The sequence below is a fragment of the Carya illinoinensis genome, chromosome 8, assembly GCF_018687715.1.
Source record: "Carya illinoinensis cultivar Pawnee chromosome 8, C.illinoinensisPawnee_v1, whole genome shotgun sequence".
Lineage (NCBI taxonomy): Eukaryota > Viridiplantae > Streptophyta > Magnoliopsida > Fagales > Juglandaceae > Carya > Carya illinoinensis.
In genome coordinates, this window is record NC_056759.1 from 2,100,325 (window position 1) to 2,117,357 (window position 17,033).

General features: G+C 40.2%; 2 protein-coding genes across 2 annotated transcripts; one reads left to right on the plus strand and one right to left on the minus strand.

Annotated features, from left to right (window-relative positions):
- Positions 1–4,096: 4,096 nt before the first annotated feature.
- Positions 4,097–4,909, minus strand: LOC122318678. The gene has a single exon (XM_043136244.1). It carries the CDS (start codon positions 4,907–4,909, stop codon positions 4,097–4,099), a length of 813 nt encoding a protein of 270 aa, XP_042992178.1.
- A 6,621-nt stretch (positions 4,910–11,530) lies between these two features.
- LOC122317850 (proteasome subunit beta type-6-like) lies at positions 11,531–15,358 on the plus strand. The gene is made up of 8 exons (XM_043134893.1): positions 11,531–11,748; positions 11,969–12,045; positions 12,460–12,515; positions 12,988–13,060; positions 13,687–13,798; positions 14,212–14,285; positions 14,812–14,886; positions 15,005–15,358. The coding sequence occupies exons 1-8, from the start codon at positions 11,637–11,639 to the stop codon at positions 15,134–15,136; spliced, it is 711 nt and encodes a 236-aa protein (XP_042990827.1). The 5' UTR covers positions 11,531–11,636; the 3' UTR covers positions 15,137–15,358.
- The last annotated feature ends 1,675 nt before the right edge of the window (positions 15,359–17,033 follow it).

Consider the following 17,033-nt stretch of genomic DNA (forward strand, 5'->3'; position numbering starts at 1 on the left):
TCTCCTAAAATCTTGGGATATGATGGAGATATGAATGGCTGATTATGGGAGTGATTTTAGGGATCAATTAGGATTCCTAAATGATAGGAATCTTAATTGGAAAGTGGGGTGGTCGGCTAGGATAAAATGGATGAAGCAATCAACTATGGAAAGTTGACAAACACTATGGTGGGCGATTTTGAGGGGTTGGACGGATTGAATGAGCCAAATTCAATAAGAATCGCCTCAAGAACAAGGATGAACACGCATGAACACAATGAAGAACGCATGAACACAATGAAGAACATGCATGAACAATGAAGAACACTCAAGAACAATAACAAAATACTAATGAACTTGAATGAACAAACACATAAAAAGGATAATCAATACTTGATTTACGGATTGCACAAGTAATGAATAAACCTCATAGATTGATAAACATAACTTGGATTTACGAATTGCACCAAGTTGCAAGAACAAGATAGATTGAATCACACTTATTCACGAATTGCAAAGTGTGATTCTCTCTTTGGGATTCACGAATTGTACCCAAAAAGCCTAAGTGCAAAGGCACCAATTTGTGATCTCTCAAACAAATGTCTTCCCTCTAGGAGTTTGCCAAAAGATCCTAAAGCAAATGAAGGAGGTCCTATAAAAACAAATTGGAAACCCCCAATAGGTCCCTAGAAAATAAATAAATAAAGCAAATTAAATAAATAAAATAAATAACAAGATAATGGCCATGGACCAAGGCTAGCCGTAGCATGCATGGCCCACGGTGGGCTAGGTGGTGCACGGTGGTCAGGTTGGTCCATGGTCAGGTGGTGCGGTCATGGCTTGCTGGGTAGTGAGCCATGGTGGTGCGCGGCATGGCTGGCTAATGGTGAGCCAGGGTGGTGCGGCATGGCTAGCTGATGGTGAGCCATGGTGGTGCACGGCATGGTGGGCATGACTTGCTGAAGGTGAGCCATGGTGGTGCACGGCATGATGGGCATGGCTTGCTGAAGGTAAGCCATGATGGTGCACGGCATGGCCGAGGTTGGTGGCCTAGGCGCTGAGTCTGCAAGGCATGGGCTAGAGCTATGCACTGGATGGCATGCCTGGTGGGCATGCCACTGACCTGCTCCGCAAGGCATGGGCTGGAGCCATGCGTTGGATGGCACGCCGCGAGGCATACCACTAACCTGCTTTGCAAGGCATGGGCTGGAGCCGTGCGCTGGATGGCGTGCCTGTGGGGGCACGCCACTGGCCTTGCTAGGTGGTGTGGGGGCACGCATGCATGAGCGCAGATGCACGCTCAAGGGCATGCGCAAGCCTGCACACATGGTCTGCATGTGGTCAGTAGCCTCCATGCTCGCCCGCTGCGTGTCATGGTTTGAGCCAAGGCATGCAAGCAGACTAGCCATGTGACTGTCCTGACCCTCCATGGGTCGTGCCGAGGTGTGGTCCCGGGCAAATCTCTTGGGAGTTGTGACATTCCCCCTTCCTTCAAGCACATCCTTGCCCTCAAGGATCAAATTTGGATACCTCGACACCATGTCATCATAATCCTCCCATGATGCCTCCTCTCTCGGCACCCCTTGCCATTGGATCAATACTTGCCATACCTTCCTCCTTGTCCCCCCTCGAGTCACTATCCTATATTCAAGAACCGCTCTTGGTTGTAAGAGCATCTTCCCCTCATCATCAAAGTTAGGAAGCTCTTCCACAATATGGCTCGGGTCCCCAATCCTCTTCTTCAACAAAGTTACATGAAAAACTGGGTGAAGTTTAGATGATGGGGGAAGTTCCAATCTATAAGCTACCTCCCCCAACCTTTCCAATACTTTAAAAGGCCCATAGTATTTCTTGGAGAGTTTCATAGTCATCTTCTTCCTCAAGGTCTTTTGGCCAAACAGTTGCAATTTCAAGTAGACATAGTCGCCTACCTCAAATGAAACTACACTTCTCCCTTCATCATAATACTTCTTCATTCTCTCTTGAGCTCTTTCTTGACCTTGACCAAGATCTCATCTCTAGTCATCAACTCTTGCTCAACTTCATTGTTTCTAGCCGTCCCATGCTCATAGTTCACCAACATGGGTGGTGACCTCCCATAGACTACTTCAAACGGGCTTCTTAGAATTGATGCATGAAATGAAGTATTATACCAATACTCAGCCCATGTACGGTACTCTCCCCATCTCTTTTGTTCTTCATGGCAATAGCATCTCAAGTATTGTTCAAGTGTTCGATTGACAACTTCGGTTTGTCCATCGGTTTGTGGATGATATGAGGAACTAGCCTTCAACTTACTACCTTGCAACTCAAACAATTCCTTCCAAAATGTACTCATGAAAACTCTATCTCGATCCGACACAATACTTTTAGGGAACCCATGCAACTTTACTACATTATCAATGAAGGCCTTGGCCACACTCTTGGCCGTGTATGGATGCTTGAGAGGAATGAAGTGTGCATACTTACTAAGTCGATCGATCACCACAAAGATCACTTCATAACCCCCACTTGTAGGTAAGCCTTCAATGAAATCCATTGACAACTCCTCCCAAATATTGTTTGGAATTGGCAATGGTTGTAACAATCTGGATGGTGGCCTTGTGTCATACTTGGATTTTTAACATATATCACACTCGGCTACTATCTTCTTCACTTCTTTCTTGAGCTTCCCGATAGAAAAAATGTTTCAATCTAATGTAGGTTCTTAGCCACCCCGAGTGGCCCCCTTCCTTACTATTATGGAAGTGATCAAGAATCTCTTTCCTCAAATTCAGCACATTAGGGACATAGACATACCCCTTGAAATAGATGAGACTGTCTCTTACTTTGAAACCAACCACTCCTCCACCTTGGGCATCAAGTAGCTCAATAATCTCCAAGGCCCGTGCATCAAGGCGTGTGGCCTCTCTAATCTTGTCCCACACTCTCCATTCAGCCCTACTCAAGGCCATCAACATGGGATCATCTTCTTCATAAGTAGTCCACAACAAGTAGTTCTCCTCGGATATCAAAGCCGCACAAGACTTCTCTTCCTTAGGTATCAAAGTTGTCCACATATGCTTCTTGGTCCCAAGCTTGAATTCCATGGTCATCTTCCCATAATCATTGATCACTCTTCCAACGCTTCTAAGCCAAGCGTCGCCCAATACAATCTCAAGACCTCCAAGTGCCAAGACATGAAGATCAGCTACAATCCTCACACCTTGTATGTTCATCTTCACTTCCTTGACAATCTCTTCACACTTCAACTTGTCCCCATTTGCAACTTTCACCTCAAATGGGTTTATAGCACACGGCTTCAACCCAATCTTGATGACAATATTGGAGTTGACAAAGTTGTGGGTAGATCCACTATCCACCAAAAGAGTCACCTCAAACTTCCCTACCCATGCCATAAGTCTCATTGAAGTGGGTCTAGGTACACCCGAAATGGCATTCAAGGACAATTCGGCCTCCTCTAGTGATTCACTAGATTCGGCCCTCTCTTGCTCCAACTCTTCACTAGATGTCTCTTCATGTGTCTCATCTTCTACCTCATTGCTTTTATCTTCAAGCAATACATTTGCTTGCCCGGCCCTACACTTGTGCTATTTGCTCCATTTGTCACCACACTTGAAACAAAGACCCTTCTTTATCCTCTCTTGGACCTCTTCTCTAGACAACTTCTTCACTTCATATGGCTTTGGTTTTGATGCACTCGCTTGTCCCTCCTTACCTTTCCAAGGAACTTTGGTTTGCAAAAGTTTTGAAACTTTGCTCCCCATATCCTTAGAATGACGCTTCTCAATGTGAGTACTCTCTTCAAGAATCTCCGCCATTCTCATAACTTCTTGCAAACTTTTTGGTTGCTTCAACTTTATCTCCTTGGCAAGTCAAGGTTTCAACCCATCTACAAAAGTACCAATTAGTGCCTATTCGGACCAACCCCTAACCAAGGTTTGGAGTTGCCGAAACTCCTCGATATAATGTTGTACTTTCCCTCTTGTTTCAACTTTGCCAATTGCCCATGATGGTTGATAATTGGTGAAGGTCCAAATTGCATCAAAAATTCTTTTTCAAAGGCGGTCCAACCTAGGCGCTTCCTCTCTTTGTCATATTGATCCCGAAGCCAACGCTACCATTTGCTTGCTCTTCCCTCTAGATAAAAACAAGCCGTAGACACTCTTTCTCTTCTTGGCACATCATACACCCGAAAATAGTGATCCACCTTATCCAACCACTCATATGGATCCCCCCCATTGAACTTAGGGAAGTCCACCTTGGGTCTCTTTGGTCTCCGGTCATAAGTCCGGTTTCCAACTCTCTCGTCATAATGGTGACCATCACCATCTCTTCTACCATGATGTCCTCCATCTCTCTCACGGTCATAGTGTCTTCTCTCATACCGGTTATCATGGCCCAAAGGCCTCTCTCTATCATGCTCATACTTGGCCTCATGGCCATTCTCATGCCTTGGGATCTCATACCTCACCCCATGTGGTTCTCCTCTCATGGTTGGGGATCTAGTACGATTCCCCTCATCATGGATCCATCTCTCCACGGCCACATGGTTGTTCTCAACACGACCTCCTCTTCTCAACTCATCTCTAGGTGGCACATGCATGGATTTGGTCACACTTGTTTCTACACCATCAACAAAAGCATCATGCTTTTGTCCATTAGTCTCATGGCGTTGCCCTTGGTCTTCAACAAGTCTTCTCTCCAACCTTTCTATGCTCTCATGGTTCTCTCTCCGTATAGAATCTAAGGATCTTCTACTCTCAATGCTATCCCGAGAGGTGGCATTCAAGGCCATCCTTAGTTCGGTCATGTTAGTGTTGACCTCACCAAGAATGTCCATGATCTTAGATGTATGCCCCTCAAGCATATCAAGGCGTTCCCGGTTGGAACTCCTCTCTCCTTCGGTTTCTACATTCACCCCGGACATGGCGCTTGCAAACTAGCTTCTCAAACACTTGCAAACCGACTTGCAAACTGAAAACTCTCTATTTGATGGAGCCTGGACAGCAACTTGAATACTCTTTGGACGTAGGGAAAGTCCTCAAAGGTCCAACCTTGAGTTGCCCACCTATGTGGATGGACAACCCCTCTTGCACAAGCACAAGTCCTACCACGGGTCCTCCACCTTCAAAGGTGGCCGACCCCTTCAAGTAACACTACTCCGTCCTCTACCTCAACCCCCAAACTTCAATTTCACAATTTCACAAGCAACAAGAAAGTAAACAATGTCGAGATCCTCTGTGGACCTCCCAATCAAATTCACAAGATTGAGTTATTGCGTTGTTTACCTCTTGGAGAAGTGAGAACTTCTCAAAATCACCAAACAAGAATCCTCTCAATGAAAGCACCAATTAGTGTTGGGGTCCTCGGTCTAGACCCAAAACACCAAGTCCTCCACGCCAATAGTGGCCTTGTGATGACCGAACATTGGTTCCTCTCTTGCTTGGCTCACGTGCAAAGGTGGTCAATATGACCACTTGGAGATGGTGGGGTTAAATGTTTAGACTAAGATGGGTGTATGGAGTGATGGAAGATGAAGAGTGATGGTGTGGTTCAAAGGTGATGGGCGCACGGCACTAGTGAGTGCTATGGTGTAGGTGCCACTTGGAAGATAGGCTTAGGGTTTGGATGATGTGTTTAGGGTTTGGAAAATGTAAGATAGGTGGCTAGGATTGAAGATGAGTGATGTGGAGGGAATGGCTAGGGCTGGCCGAAATTTGGTGGAGGGGAGATTTTAGGAAGTTTCCTAAAATTTTGGAAGATGATTTCCCTCAAATCTTGGAGATGACTCTCCTAAAATCTTGGGATATGATGGAGATATGAATGGCTGATTATGAGAGTGATTTTAGGGATCAATTAGGATTCCTAAATGATAGGAATCTTAATTGGAAAGTGGGGTGGTCGGCTAGGGTAAAATGGATGAAGCAATCAACTATGGAAAGTTGACAAACAGTATGGTGGGCGATTTTGAGGGTTGGACGGATTGAATAAGCCAAATTCAATAAGAATCACCTCAAGAACAAGGATGAACACGCATGAATACAATGAAGAACATGCATGAACAATGAAGAACAAAATGAAGAACACTCAAGAACAATAGCAAAATACTAATGAACTTGAATGAACAAACACATAAAAAGGATAATCAATACTTGATTCATGGATTGCACAAGTAATGAATAAACCTCATAGATTGATAAACACAACTTGGATTCACGAATTGCACCAAGTTATAAGAACAAGATAGATTGAATCACACTTATTCACGAATTGCAAAGTGTGATTCTCTCTTTGGGATTCACGAATTGCACCCAAAAAGCCTAAGTGCAAAGGCACCAGTTTGTAATCTCTCAAACAAATGTCTTCCCTCTAGGAGTTTGCCAAAAGATCCTAAAGCAAATGAAGGAGGTCCTATTTATAAGAAAAACAAATTGGAAACTCCCAATAGGTCCCTAGAAAATAAATAAATAAAGCAAATTAAATAAATAAAATAAATAACAAGATAATGGTCATGGACCAAGGCTAGCCGTGGCATGCATGGCCCATGGTGGGCTAGGTGGTGCACGGTGGTCAGATTGGTCCATGGTCAGGTGGTGCGGTCATGGCTTGCTGGGTGGTGAGCCATGGTAGTGCGCGGCATGGTTGGCTGATGGTGAGCCAGGGTGGTGCGGCATGGCTAGCTGATGGTGAGCCATGGTGGTGCACGGCATGGTGGGCATGGCTTGCTGAAGGTGAGCCATGGTGGTGCACGGCATGATGGGCATGGCTTGCTGAAGGTAAGTCATGATGGTGCACGGCATGGCCGAGGCTGGTGGCCTAGGGGCTGAGTCTTCAAGGCATGGGCTAGAGCCATGCGCTGGATGGCATGCCTGGTGGGCATGCCACTGACCTGCTCCGCAAGGCATGGGCTGGAGCCATGCGCTGGATGGCACGCCGCGAGGCATGCCACTAACCTGCTTTGCAAGGCACGGGTTGGAGCCGTGCGCTGGATGGCGTGCCTGTGGGGGCACACCACTGGCCTTGCTAGCTGGTGTGGGGGCACGCATGCATGCGCGCAGATGCACGCTCAAGGGCACGTGCAAGCCTGCACGCATGGTCTGCACGTGGTCAGTAGCCTCCATGCTCGCCCACTGCGTGTCATGGTTTGAGCCAAGACATGCAAGCAGACTAGCCATGTGACTGTCCTGACCCTCCATGGGTCGTGCCGAGGTGTGGTCCCGGGCAAATCTCCTGGGGGTTGTGACAACTCCTTCCACGTCACGGTTTATTATCAAAATAAACCGGGTTGCCCTTTACTCTGCTCCCTACGCACTCTCTCTTCTCCATCACCCCTCAATCCGACGCCCTCACCTCAGACTCTTCTCCCTCTTCTTCGTCTCCCCTAAATACAGCTACCCTCTACCATTATTGTGAGACTCTTCTCTTTCACCCATTGCCCTTCACGTCTCTCTCCCTTGAACAAAGACTCATTTCTCTCACCCCTTTCAATTCCGAACCCTAGAAGAAATCATCCTCGACGGATTCCAAGACCCACCCATCTGACTCACTTCCTTCAGCCTCTTCTCGCCATCCCCGAAGGCACTTTATTTTTATTTTTATTTTTCTTTTTAATCTCTGCCTTCCAAAATGTCTCTTTCCTTCCTTAGTTTTGTATTTGTTAGATCTATATTTTGTCTTTTAATGGTTGCTGAGTTTGGGTATATTCTCATCCGAGAATGGCATAAATTTAGTAGTGATGCCGGGGCGGGGACTGAAATCGTGCCGAAACCGTGAGGCTGGAGAACCCGTACAGAAATGGTGCATCCAGAGGGGAACTTTTGTTCCACCGTGACGAAGTGATGAACCCACACAGTTCCCTAGTGATGCCGAGGCGGGGAGAGGGTCAGGCCGGCAAAGGACACGAGCTGAGGGCGTGGAGGAGAGAACGCGGGGAAGAGTTCTGAAGAAAGTGAAGACGAACCGGGGGAGGGGGGGAGAAATTGAAATGTTCTGATCAAAACTCGTGTTTTAATTAAAAAAAGAAAGCCACGTAGGTTGGAGTGTGGAGGTTGGGTTGTAACAGCCCGCTAGAAATTCAATTGTGAAATTTCTATTAACTTTAGGAACCTCGTGAAAATCCCATAAGTTTTCACCAATCCATTAATTGTATAGGTTGTTGTCTAACTACATAGTTGGTGTTATTATTTACTATGGTATCAGAAGTGTGTTTTTGATTATTGGAGATAGTTAGAAGTGTCAAAATATATTATGGTTTGTGCCATTAGACTCGGAGGGTTATTTAAAGTCTTATGGCGCAATAATATTTTTTCATATTTTCGGTCAAAACGTCTGTTCAAAACTGTAGATATTATTGGATAAAAAGAAATATCTTGAGGTAATTTTCATGAATATTATTAGGTAAAAATATTTTGAGTTGATTTTTATAGATATTATTAGATAAAAATATCTTAAGTTGATTTTTTGTAGATACTATTGGATATAATATTATGAGATAATCTTTTATAGATATTTTGGTAGGAGAAAACTACACTCAACTCTCAACTCCAGCCTCATCTCTTCCATATCTCATACATAAGTATCTCCAGCCACCTCTCCCCACGAAATTATCTTCATTTACACTTTCCATTGAAAGAATATCAAACACTCTCTCTCGGACAGCTTTTAGGAGTTCTTTTGCACGCCCATTTCGAAGTTGTTGTAAGTGTTTTATCATAAAGTCTCCTTCATATAAGTTGTTCCTTTTTTAGTCTAGTTTACATGGATATCCTATTTTCCTCATTTGAAGATCATTTGGTCAGTCAAATATTGTGTAAACTATAGAAAGGTCATTCTGGGAGATAAACTGGAGAATATGTTATAGTTTGGCGTTTTTGACCAAGCTAATGGATAGATATTGGTTCGAAATTTTTATGGAGTATTGTTAACATGTATATATGACTATTGGTTGAGGAGTTTTACATGATTAAAGGTTTTGATGAAAGATTTTCTTAAATTTAGAAACTTAGAAACTGGAACAGGAAAAACAGTTTCTGTTTTGAGAAAGTTTAACTCTTTGGTGGTCCAAACCTATTCTAATGACTTTGATAATTTTATTGGAGGATCCTAAACATCTTATATACATGTTATATTATTATTTTGAAGATATTTGATGTTAGTTTCAAAGATATGAAATTTTATGCAAAGAGATATTCAGATAAGCTAAAGTGTGGATATTCTTGGCTAAATTTATGTTTTGGTTAATTTCTAACCATGTGATCTTGAATTAGAAGCTTATATATGTTTTATGACATCTTTTTAAACCATGTAATGGTTTGGTTTGAAGATCATATATTTATAAGTCATAGATCAAGAGATTTATCAAAACTAGTTGAGGAAAAAGTTTCTGTTTTTGGACTAAGTGTAAAATCAAAAACTCCAAATGTTATTTTGTGATTTTGGTGACTTTAGTTTGATGATTTAAAGCATGGTTGATGTTAGGATGATATTATGAATATGTTAGAAGTAAGATTTGATTTTTGAAATTCTTGGAGATGTTTTGATTTAAAGTCAAAACTTGTGATTCAAGTGCTTGGATCTTTTTACAAAAAAGTTTAGTGTTGATTATTAGTTTTTTCTAAATGGATGTTTTAAGTATGGTTTTGAACTTATGATTGGAAGATATTTGTTGCAAAATTTTGGTTTAAGCATGAGTTTTGAAGTTGGAAGGAATTGCAACAAAAATCAAGGGAAATGGCCTATGGATGTTTCGGCCATAGTGTGTTCTTCATAGTTGTGTTTTGTTTTAAATTTTTCTGAGTTGATATTTAAGTTTAGGACAAAATTTACATGAGGAATGTAAATTTTAGAAACTTTTAGAGTTAGTATGCAAAATCCTTAAGTTATGGGTAAAACGGTCATTTTCCCACATGTAGAGAGTAAAATAAAAATTTTACTCTTTAAGTTAGTATTTTCCATATTTCAAATATTTAGTGATTTAGTTCTAACTTTTAGAATCACAAATTACAGTTCCTCGTGGTCGCACTTGAAGTTTTATAAGAAACGCGGAGATCGAGGTAAGTTAGCTTTTAACTTACTAGCAGTCTACTGTGTATGTGTGCTAAGTAAAGGAACTACAGTGTATGTATGTATGTTATCATATATGTCATGCCATGCCAAGTTATCACGTAATTGTCTATTATACAGAATTTATTCTGTCGTCAATTTTTATCTGTTACATAATATATTCTGTCATGTATTATTGTACCTTACAAGTACGTCATGCTAAGTATGCCATCTATTACATGTATGTCAAGTCATGTAATATTCACTGTTATAAATATGTCATGTTAAATATGTTGTCTATTATATGTTATGCAATGTTACGAAATATTTCTATCTTAAGTTGGTCATGTATTTCAAGTTATATTCAAGTCACGTTATGTTACGTCAGGGCTTCAGTCATTTCGTATTCCAGTCACGTTTCATCTTGATTACTTATGTATGGAGTCACAGCAATTGTGACGCATACACTACGTGAGACACAGCAATTGTGTCACGTAGAATACATGGGGCCACAACAACTGTGGAGTATGTATTTAAGCAGTTAAAGAATAAGTTTTCGTAAAATACATGAGGCCACAACAACTGTGGAGTATGTATTTACACGTAGAATACATGGGGCCACAACAACTGTGGAGTATGTATTTTTCATGTTAAGTCAAGTTTGTGTAGAATACATGGGGCCACAACAACTGTGGAGTATGTATTTTTCATGTTAAGTCAAGTTTCAGATCAAGTTCATGTCAAGTCAAGTTCAGTTCATATTTCAATTTAAGTTATGTCAATTATGCTATATTGTACGCCAAGTTATGCTTTAATTACTTATGAATTTGATTATGCATTTATGCTTTTACTGTCATGCATGCATCATTAGCTTGTGTGAAAGTTTTTTGTTAACTTACTGAGATTTGTAATCAAATCTCACTTTGGTAGTCCCAACTACCATTCCCCCCGAATGGTAGATCTTGTTACAGGACCTGAAGAAGAATCAGGAGCTGATCAACTAGACACAGTTGACTAAGCGACGGTGCGACGTCAATGTTAATATAGTAGTTAACATAAATTACTATTTGTACAATGGAGTTGCATCTTTAGTATTTTTTGGATCATAACCATTTTGGACTAGTGTTGTGATCTACTCAATGAGTCTTTATGTATGAAGTATGTTTTAAGCATTTGAGATATTTTCAATTTGGTGCATAGTATTGCTAAAGAAAAAAATTATCCGCTGCGAATATTGCATAATGTTAGATGCATGTTAGGAACATTGCATCTTATATGTCATGAACGGGGGCAGGTAACCTTGTGTTGCATGTCTCGACGCTTCAAATGTCCTTCCGATCCCAAACAAAATTTGGGGACGTCACATGGGTGAACAGTGAGTAGTTGTATAGTGTAACTCTTCTGATGGACCTCAACAATACGTGAGCACTATCTTTTTTTTTTTAAAAATAAAAAAAAAAACCGTGGGCACTCCTTATAACCAAACTTCTTCCCGAAGTTATTTTCTGTTTCTTATTATTCTCTTGGGTGCATATAACGCTGAAACCAAAACTCCTCTTTCCTACACTCTCTCTCTGATTCCTCTGGAAATCCGGATTTTTACTCATTCGGACATGGATCTTATCAAGGCCGATCTAAACGCCCCTCACTCCATGGGCACGACCATTATCGGCGTCACTTACAACGGAGGTGTTGTTCTCGGAGCCGACTCTCGGACCAGCACTGGTATTTTTACCCTATCACCGTAATCATCATTTTTGGTTTCTTTCACTTTTCTTCATTTTCTGTTTGGTTACTCTGCATTTATCCATTAGCAGTATATGTTGGTGGTCAATCGGTTTGAGTGAAATTTCGTTATCAATTTAAAAATTGCAGATACTTCTTTATTTTATGTAATTTGAAAATTGGAGAAATTATCTGTTTGACTTCATTGTTCTTTTGGTAGGAGTATATGTTGCTAATCGCGCGTCTGACAAGATTACGCAGCTAACAGATAATGTCTATGTTTGTCGCTCGGGATCGGTATTACTCTTTCTCAGAACTCACTCTCCTCGTGGCTCCTGATTTTTTCTTTTTTTTTTTTAAATTTTCTGGAGTTTCAATCCTTTCAGTTGCTGATGGTGAAAACGCTTTAATTCTAAACCTTTCTTTAGTCAGTAAATCGTTTTATTCCTAAAATTTTGAAGCATATGGAATCACGGATACTTGGTTGTTTTCCAATGCATCAAATGTTTTCAAAATGAGTTCATGCATCTGTCAAAAAAGAAGTAATACTGCATTATCTGCTTTGCTGTTGGCTCTGTCCACCAGCTGGACACACTCTCAAAATGTTTTGCTGGACAGTATTTTGATGACATAGTAGTGATAAATGCTAAAACTCTAATGCATGACTACCGGTCTGCGTCCATATAATATTTACATGCCTGTCTCTTACAGGCTGCAGATTCACAGATTGTTTCTGACTATGTGCGCTACTTTCTTCATCAACACACGTGAGTGGTTCTGTTGTCTGTTTCCCCGTCCCGTTGAACTGTATGATAGTTTGGCACTTTGTATCTTTTGGATCATAATACTTTAAACAAATTGCTGTGATTTTTCTTCATGTACTACTTGTTGGAGCTTGTTTCCTTCTTGCCTGTTTGTTTATTTATGTTTTCTATTTTCGCAAGTTTAGGTAAATCCTCCATTGTTAAAAGTGTGTTCCGGTGATGCTTACTTTACTTTGATTATTTTTAGTGGTGTTGGTTCTAAATCATATCTTGTTTATTACTAAGAGTCATCCACAGTTCACTTTATTGATGAGCTGATGTGCTTGTATTGAATCTATGAGTTTATGAAAGGTTGGGTAAGTTTGACCTCATTTGGTTACCAATGAAGGACTTTGGCTCGTTTCTTTAAAATTTTGCTATGTTAATTACATTTTTCAGGTTTTCATGTACTGTAATCTTCAATCTATATACACAGGATACAGTTAGGGCAGCCTGCAACTGTTAAGGTTGCTGCAAACCTTGTCCGGCTTATAGCCTATAGTAACAAGGTATGGGTCTGCTTTAGATTGTTCGATATGATTGCTTTCTTGCTTTGTACAGACAAACATAAGAAACTTTTGCTTGCCCCTAGTTGACTTTTTTGTTGTTCTTTTACCTCTCAAATTTAGTCCTGTTTGATGGTAATCTGAGCATCCAAACAGATTTTCTTTCTTTCTTTCTTTCTTTCTTATTTTTTTTTTCTTTTTTTACACTTTTTGAGTTTAATAACTCTGTTGGAGAAGAATGGGATGTAAATGTGATGGTTTCATGAAAAAAAGCTGTCCATAATCCGAGTTTGTTTGTGCTTCCAAATTCCTTATGGCTATGCCACATCATTTGTGAATATCAAATTAAAAAAATAAAAGCAATCATTCATATGAAGACGAGTCAGTTGTAGCTGCTCCTTAACACTTATGGCAAATAAGAGAACTTTGATTGTGAAGGTTAAAACAGTGTATTTGTTTGGGTGTGTACATATATTTTTTATGCCAGTTGATTTTTTTCATTTCATTGTACTGAAGTATTCTACTTATCATAAACTTGTACTAAATTATTTCTGGTTTACATGTGTACTTGGATTTACAATAAAATTTGGATTTTTACTTGGATTTACAATAAAATTTGGATTTTACAGAACATGTTACAAACTGGCCTAATTGTTGGTGGGTGGGACAAGTATGAAGGTGGTAAGATTTACGGAATTCCTCTTGGTGGAACAATAATCGAGCAGCCATTTGCAATTGGAGGTATGCTTTTCTTGATCTAAATAATATATATACCCTTGCACCTTAGGATGTGGGCATCCTGCATGTCCGATTTTTATTATATGTGGGCATCCTTGTGTAGTGAGTGCAATTGATGACTCTGCATGAACTGCTTTCTGTTAGTCTGTTATATGTAAACCAGTAGTTGAGGTTCTTTATGCAAAAACAATATCACAGAGAACTAGCAGTCATATGGAGTTCTTTTGTATTTATACTTGGGCAGACATTACATTATACTAATTTATACTATTATTAAAGGGGAAATTTACTTGACAAAACTATTATTAAAGAGGAAATCACACACAATATGCCTTTCATTTAATACGTGCTAGCAACTTCAGTGCAATGTCTTTTGCTTGGTTGTGGGATTCAGTCTGACATACTGTGTTTCACAGGATCTGGCTCTAGTTACTTGTATGGGTTTTTCGATCAGGCATGGAAGGAAGGAATGACCAAGGACGAAGCTGAGGTATGTAGGTCTTGAATTTGCAAATGCAAAATCAGTTGCCACCTTGGAACAAATTGGTGATGATAAATGTCCTCCCATGAGTCCATGAGACTTGACCTTGTTATTATCTTACATCAGTAAACAAGTTGGGGTTCAAAATCAGAGAGAAACAAAGTAGAATACATGAAAATTTAATTTGAAATTTTTTTATTATTTTTCTCATGGGCGTATCCAAAGTTCTTATTAAAAAAGAAAAGAAAAGGAGAAGTAATGTGCTTAATTTGTTTTTTTTTTTTTTTTTTTTTTGTCGTTTTATTTTGTTATTTGTAGAGGCGTAGCAAGGAGTACTAGGGTAAACCATTTATTAGAACTGTTGATCTCATTGATCTCTAGTTGCTAATCTATTATGTAAAATTTGAAATTTAAAAATAGTATTTTGTATAAAGTGTCATCATCACATTGATTGGTTGTAAAATGAGTTGGCATGAGCATCATTTTTAGATGTTTTGTAGCTGTAATGCTCACAGTTTTTTGTGCTGTAATTCAGCAATTAGTGGTGAAGGCGGTTTCCCTTGCTATTGCTCGAGATGGCGCAAGTGGTGGTGTTGTTCGAACTGTCATTGTAAGATTTATATGGGACATTACTAGCTGAGCAGTTCCGAGTAGATATATATATATATATTTATTTGTTCACAAAATAAACCCCTTTGATGGTCATTGATACATTGATATGGGTGCAGATAAATTCTGAGGGAGTGACGAGAAATTTCTACCCAGGCGACAAACTTCCATTGTGGCATGAGGAATTGGAGCCTCAGAATTCACTGCTGGACATCCTCAACTCTACCATTCCCGAGCCAATGCACATATGATGCAGTCGACCTCAATGTTCATAGGTTTCCATCTATATTGTATCTCTCTTTTTGCTATTGCGAATGGGAAGGCATTTCTATCTTTAACTTTTATTTTTTTCTCTTTGGAAAATTATCAATTGATCTTAGCATATCTAGGTGGCTGGATAACACACACACACACACACACACACACACATATTCCTGATTCAATCTAGATGGGTTTAGTTTGTTTTGCTATTATGGCGAGAGTGCGTTGTTGCGTCATAGTTGTGCCTTCAATCTTTCTCGCCCTCTATGAAAGGATGGGGTAAAAATACTGTTTTGATTGTACCATGAAAAAAGTTGGATTATTGGAGGTCAAAACTAAAACAAAATAAACATATTTGCACCGTTATTATGAATGAGTGCAGAAGGGTCTACGAAACTCTCTCTCATCAGGAATGAGTGCACTAATGGCTATGTTCTGTGATGATTGCTGAAAATAGCTCACAGGTTCATTATTTTATTTTTTTAAAATGTTACTTTCGATCACAGATTATTATAGATCAATTTGTGCGCTTTTGGGTGGGATCAAAGGCTTTCGAGTTTTCACCAAAAGCATGGAGGTCCTCAATAAAAATTGTGAAGAGCAAAAGGGTTTGGAGGTATGTAATTTTGAGTGGTAGTGGCATAGAGTGTCTGGTGGTGGAAGTAGTGTTTTAAAGAGACAATTGGAATTCATAAAACACGTGCTAAGGAAATAGATCCGTCGTGGCTCAACGATGCTCTAACGTATATGGTAAATTTTTAACTGTTACCTAATATGGTGGAGGTCAGCAAGGTGTTGCAGTCATTCCAAAAGGATATAAAGGTCTAGGTTAGGCGAGATTTGTTGTCGAGTTACGCAAATTTACTGCTCTGTTATTTTGCATTCATGGAGATGGGTCATGGAAAAGCTACAAGAACACATTTGGTCATGAGAACAACAATATGAAGCTGAAGCAAAAAGACCCGAGCACAACCACAGTGGCAAGGCAATCATATGCAAAAGCTTTGAATACAAGTCATGCTTCGGTGACTCAATTTGACATTAGGGGTAAGAAGGGGAATTATGAAAGTGGTTTGAAGCCTTTGTCCGTCACGCATGGACAAAACCGAAGGCGTAAGGGGTCTGAGTCCTCTGAAAGCTTAAAAACCGTTTCTTACACGACAAGGGATGGTTTTGGTCTTCCTAATGTAGTATGGTTGAAAGAGATACACACACTACATTAAAAGATATTCACCAACTTGTCGAGTTGAAGGCAACGGTCACCTGATTGCCTTGTTATTGGCAGAACTTTTACTTTTGGGAGGTGGTAATGGGGCTCCAAGGCCCAATGAGAGAGAGCCCAAAATAGGCCCAAATCACAAGTCATTTAAGCAGGAGTGGGCTGGGTGTGATAAGAGATGGGCTAAATTATATAAAATCGGATAAAGGAAAAGAAATGGGATTTGCTATATATAGTCGGCAATTGCAGTCGGTGTGCATTCAGCTGTACGGAATGAATAAAAAAAAATTATAAATTTTTTTTTTTATATTCAGGGGGACCTACATGAATAAAAAAAATTATAAAAATAATTTTTTATTTCATGTAAGTCCCGTATTGATTTACTTTTTTACAACTGATTGCACGCTGACTACAAAAAATATTTCTCAATTCGAAGTGGGTTCTATGTCAGGTATAGGTAAAGATGGTCGAAACGAACAACTCTCCACCATAGGTGACACGAAAAAGTTTGTCGGTGAGTTCTATACTCTTGGTCAGTGTTCTCTCCAACGAAATGATGACACCCACATCGGTGTTGAAAGAAAATGGTGTAATGTCAAGGTTGGGAGAGGTGTAGGGTCTGTCAGAGTGGCACCAAAAGGATCGTTGGTGTAACGTCAAGTGATCCG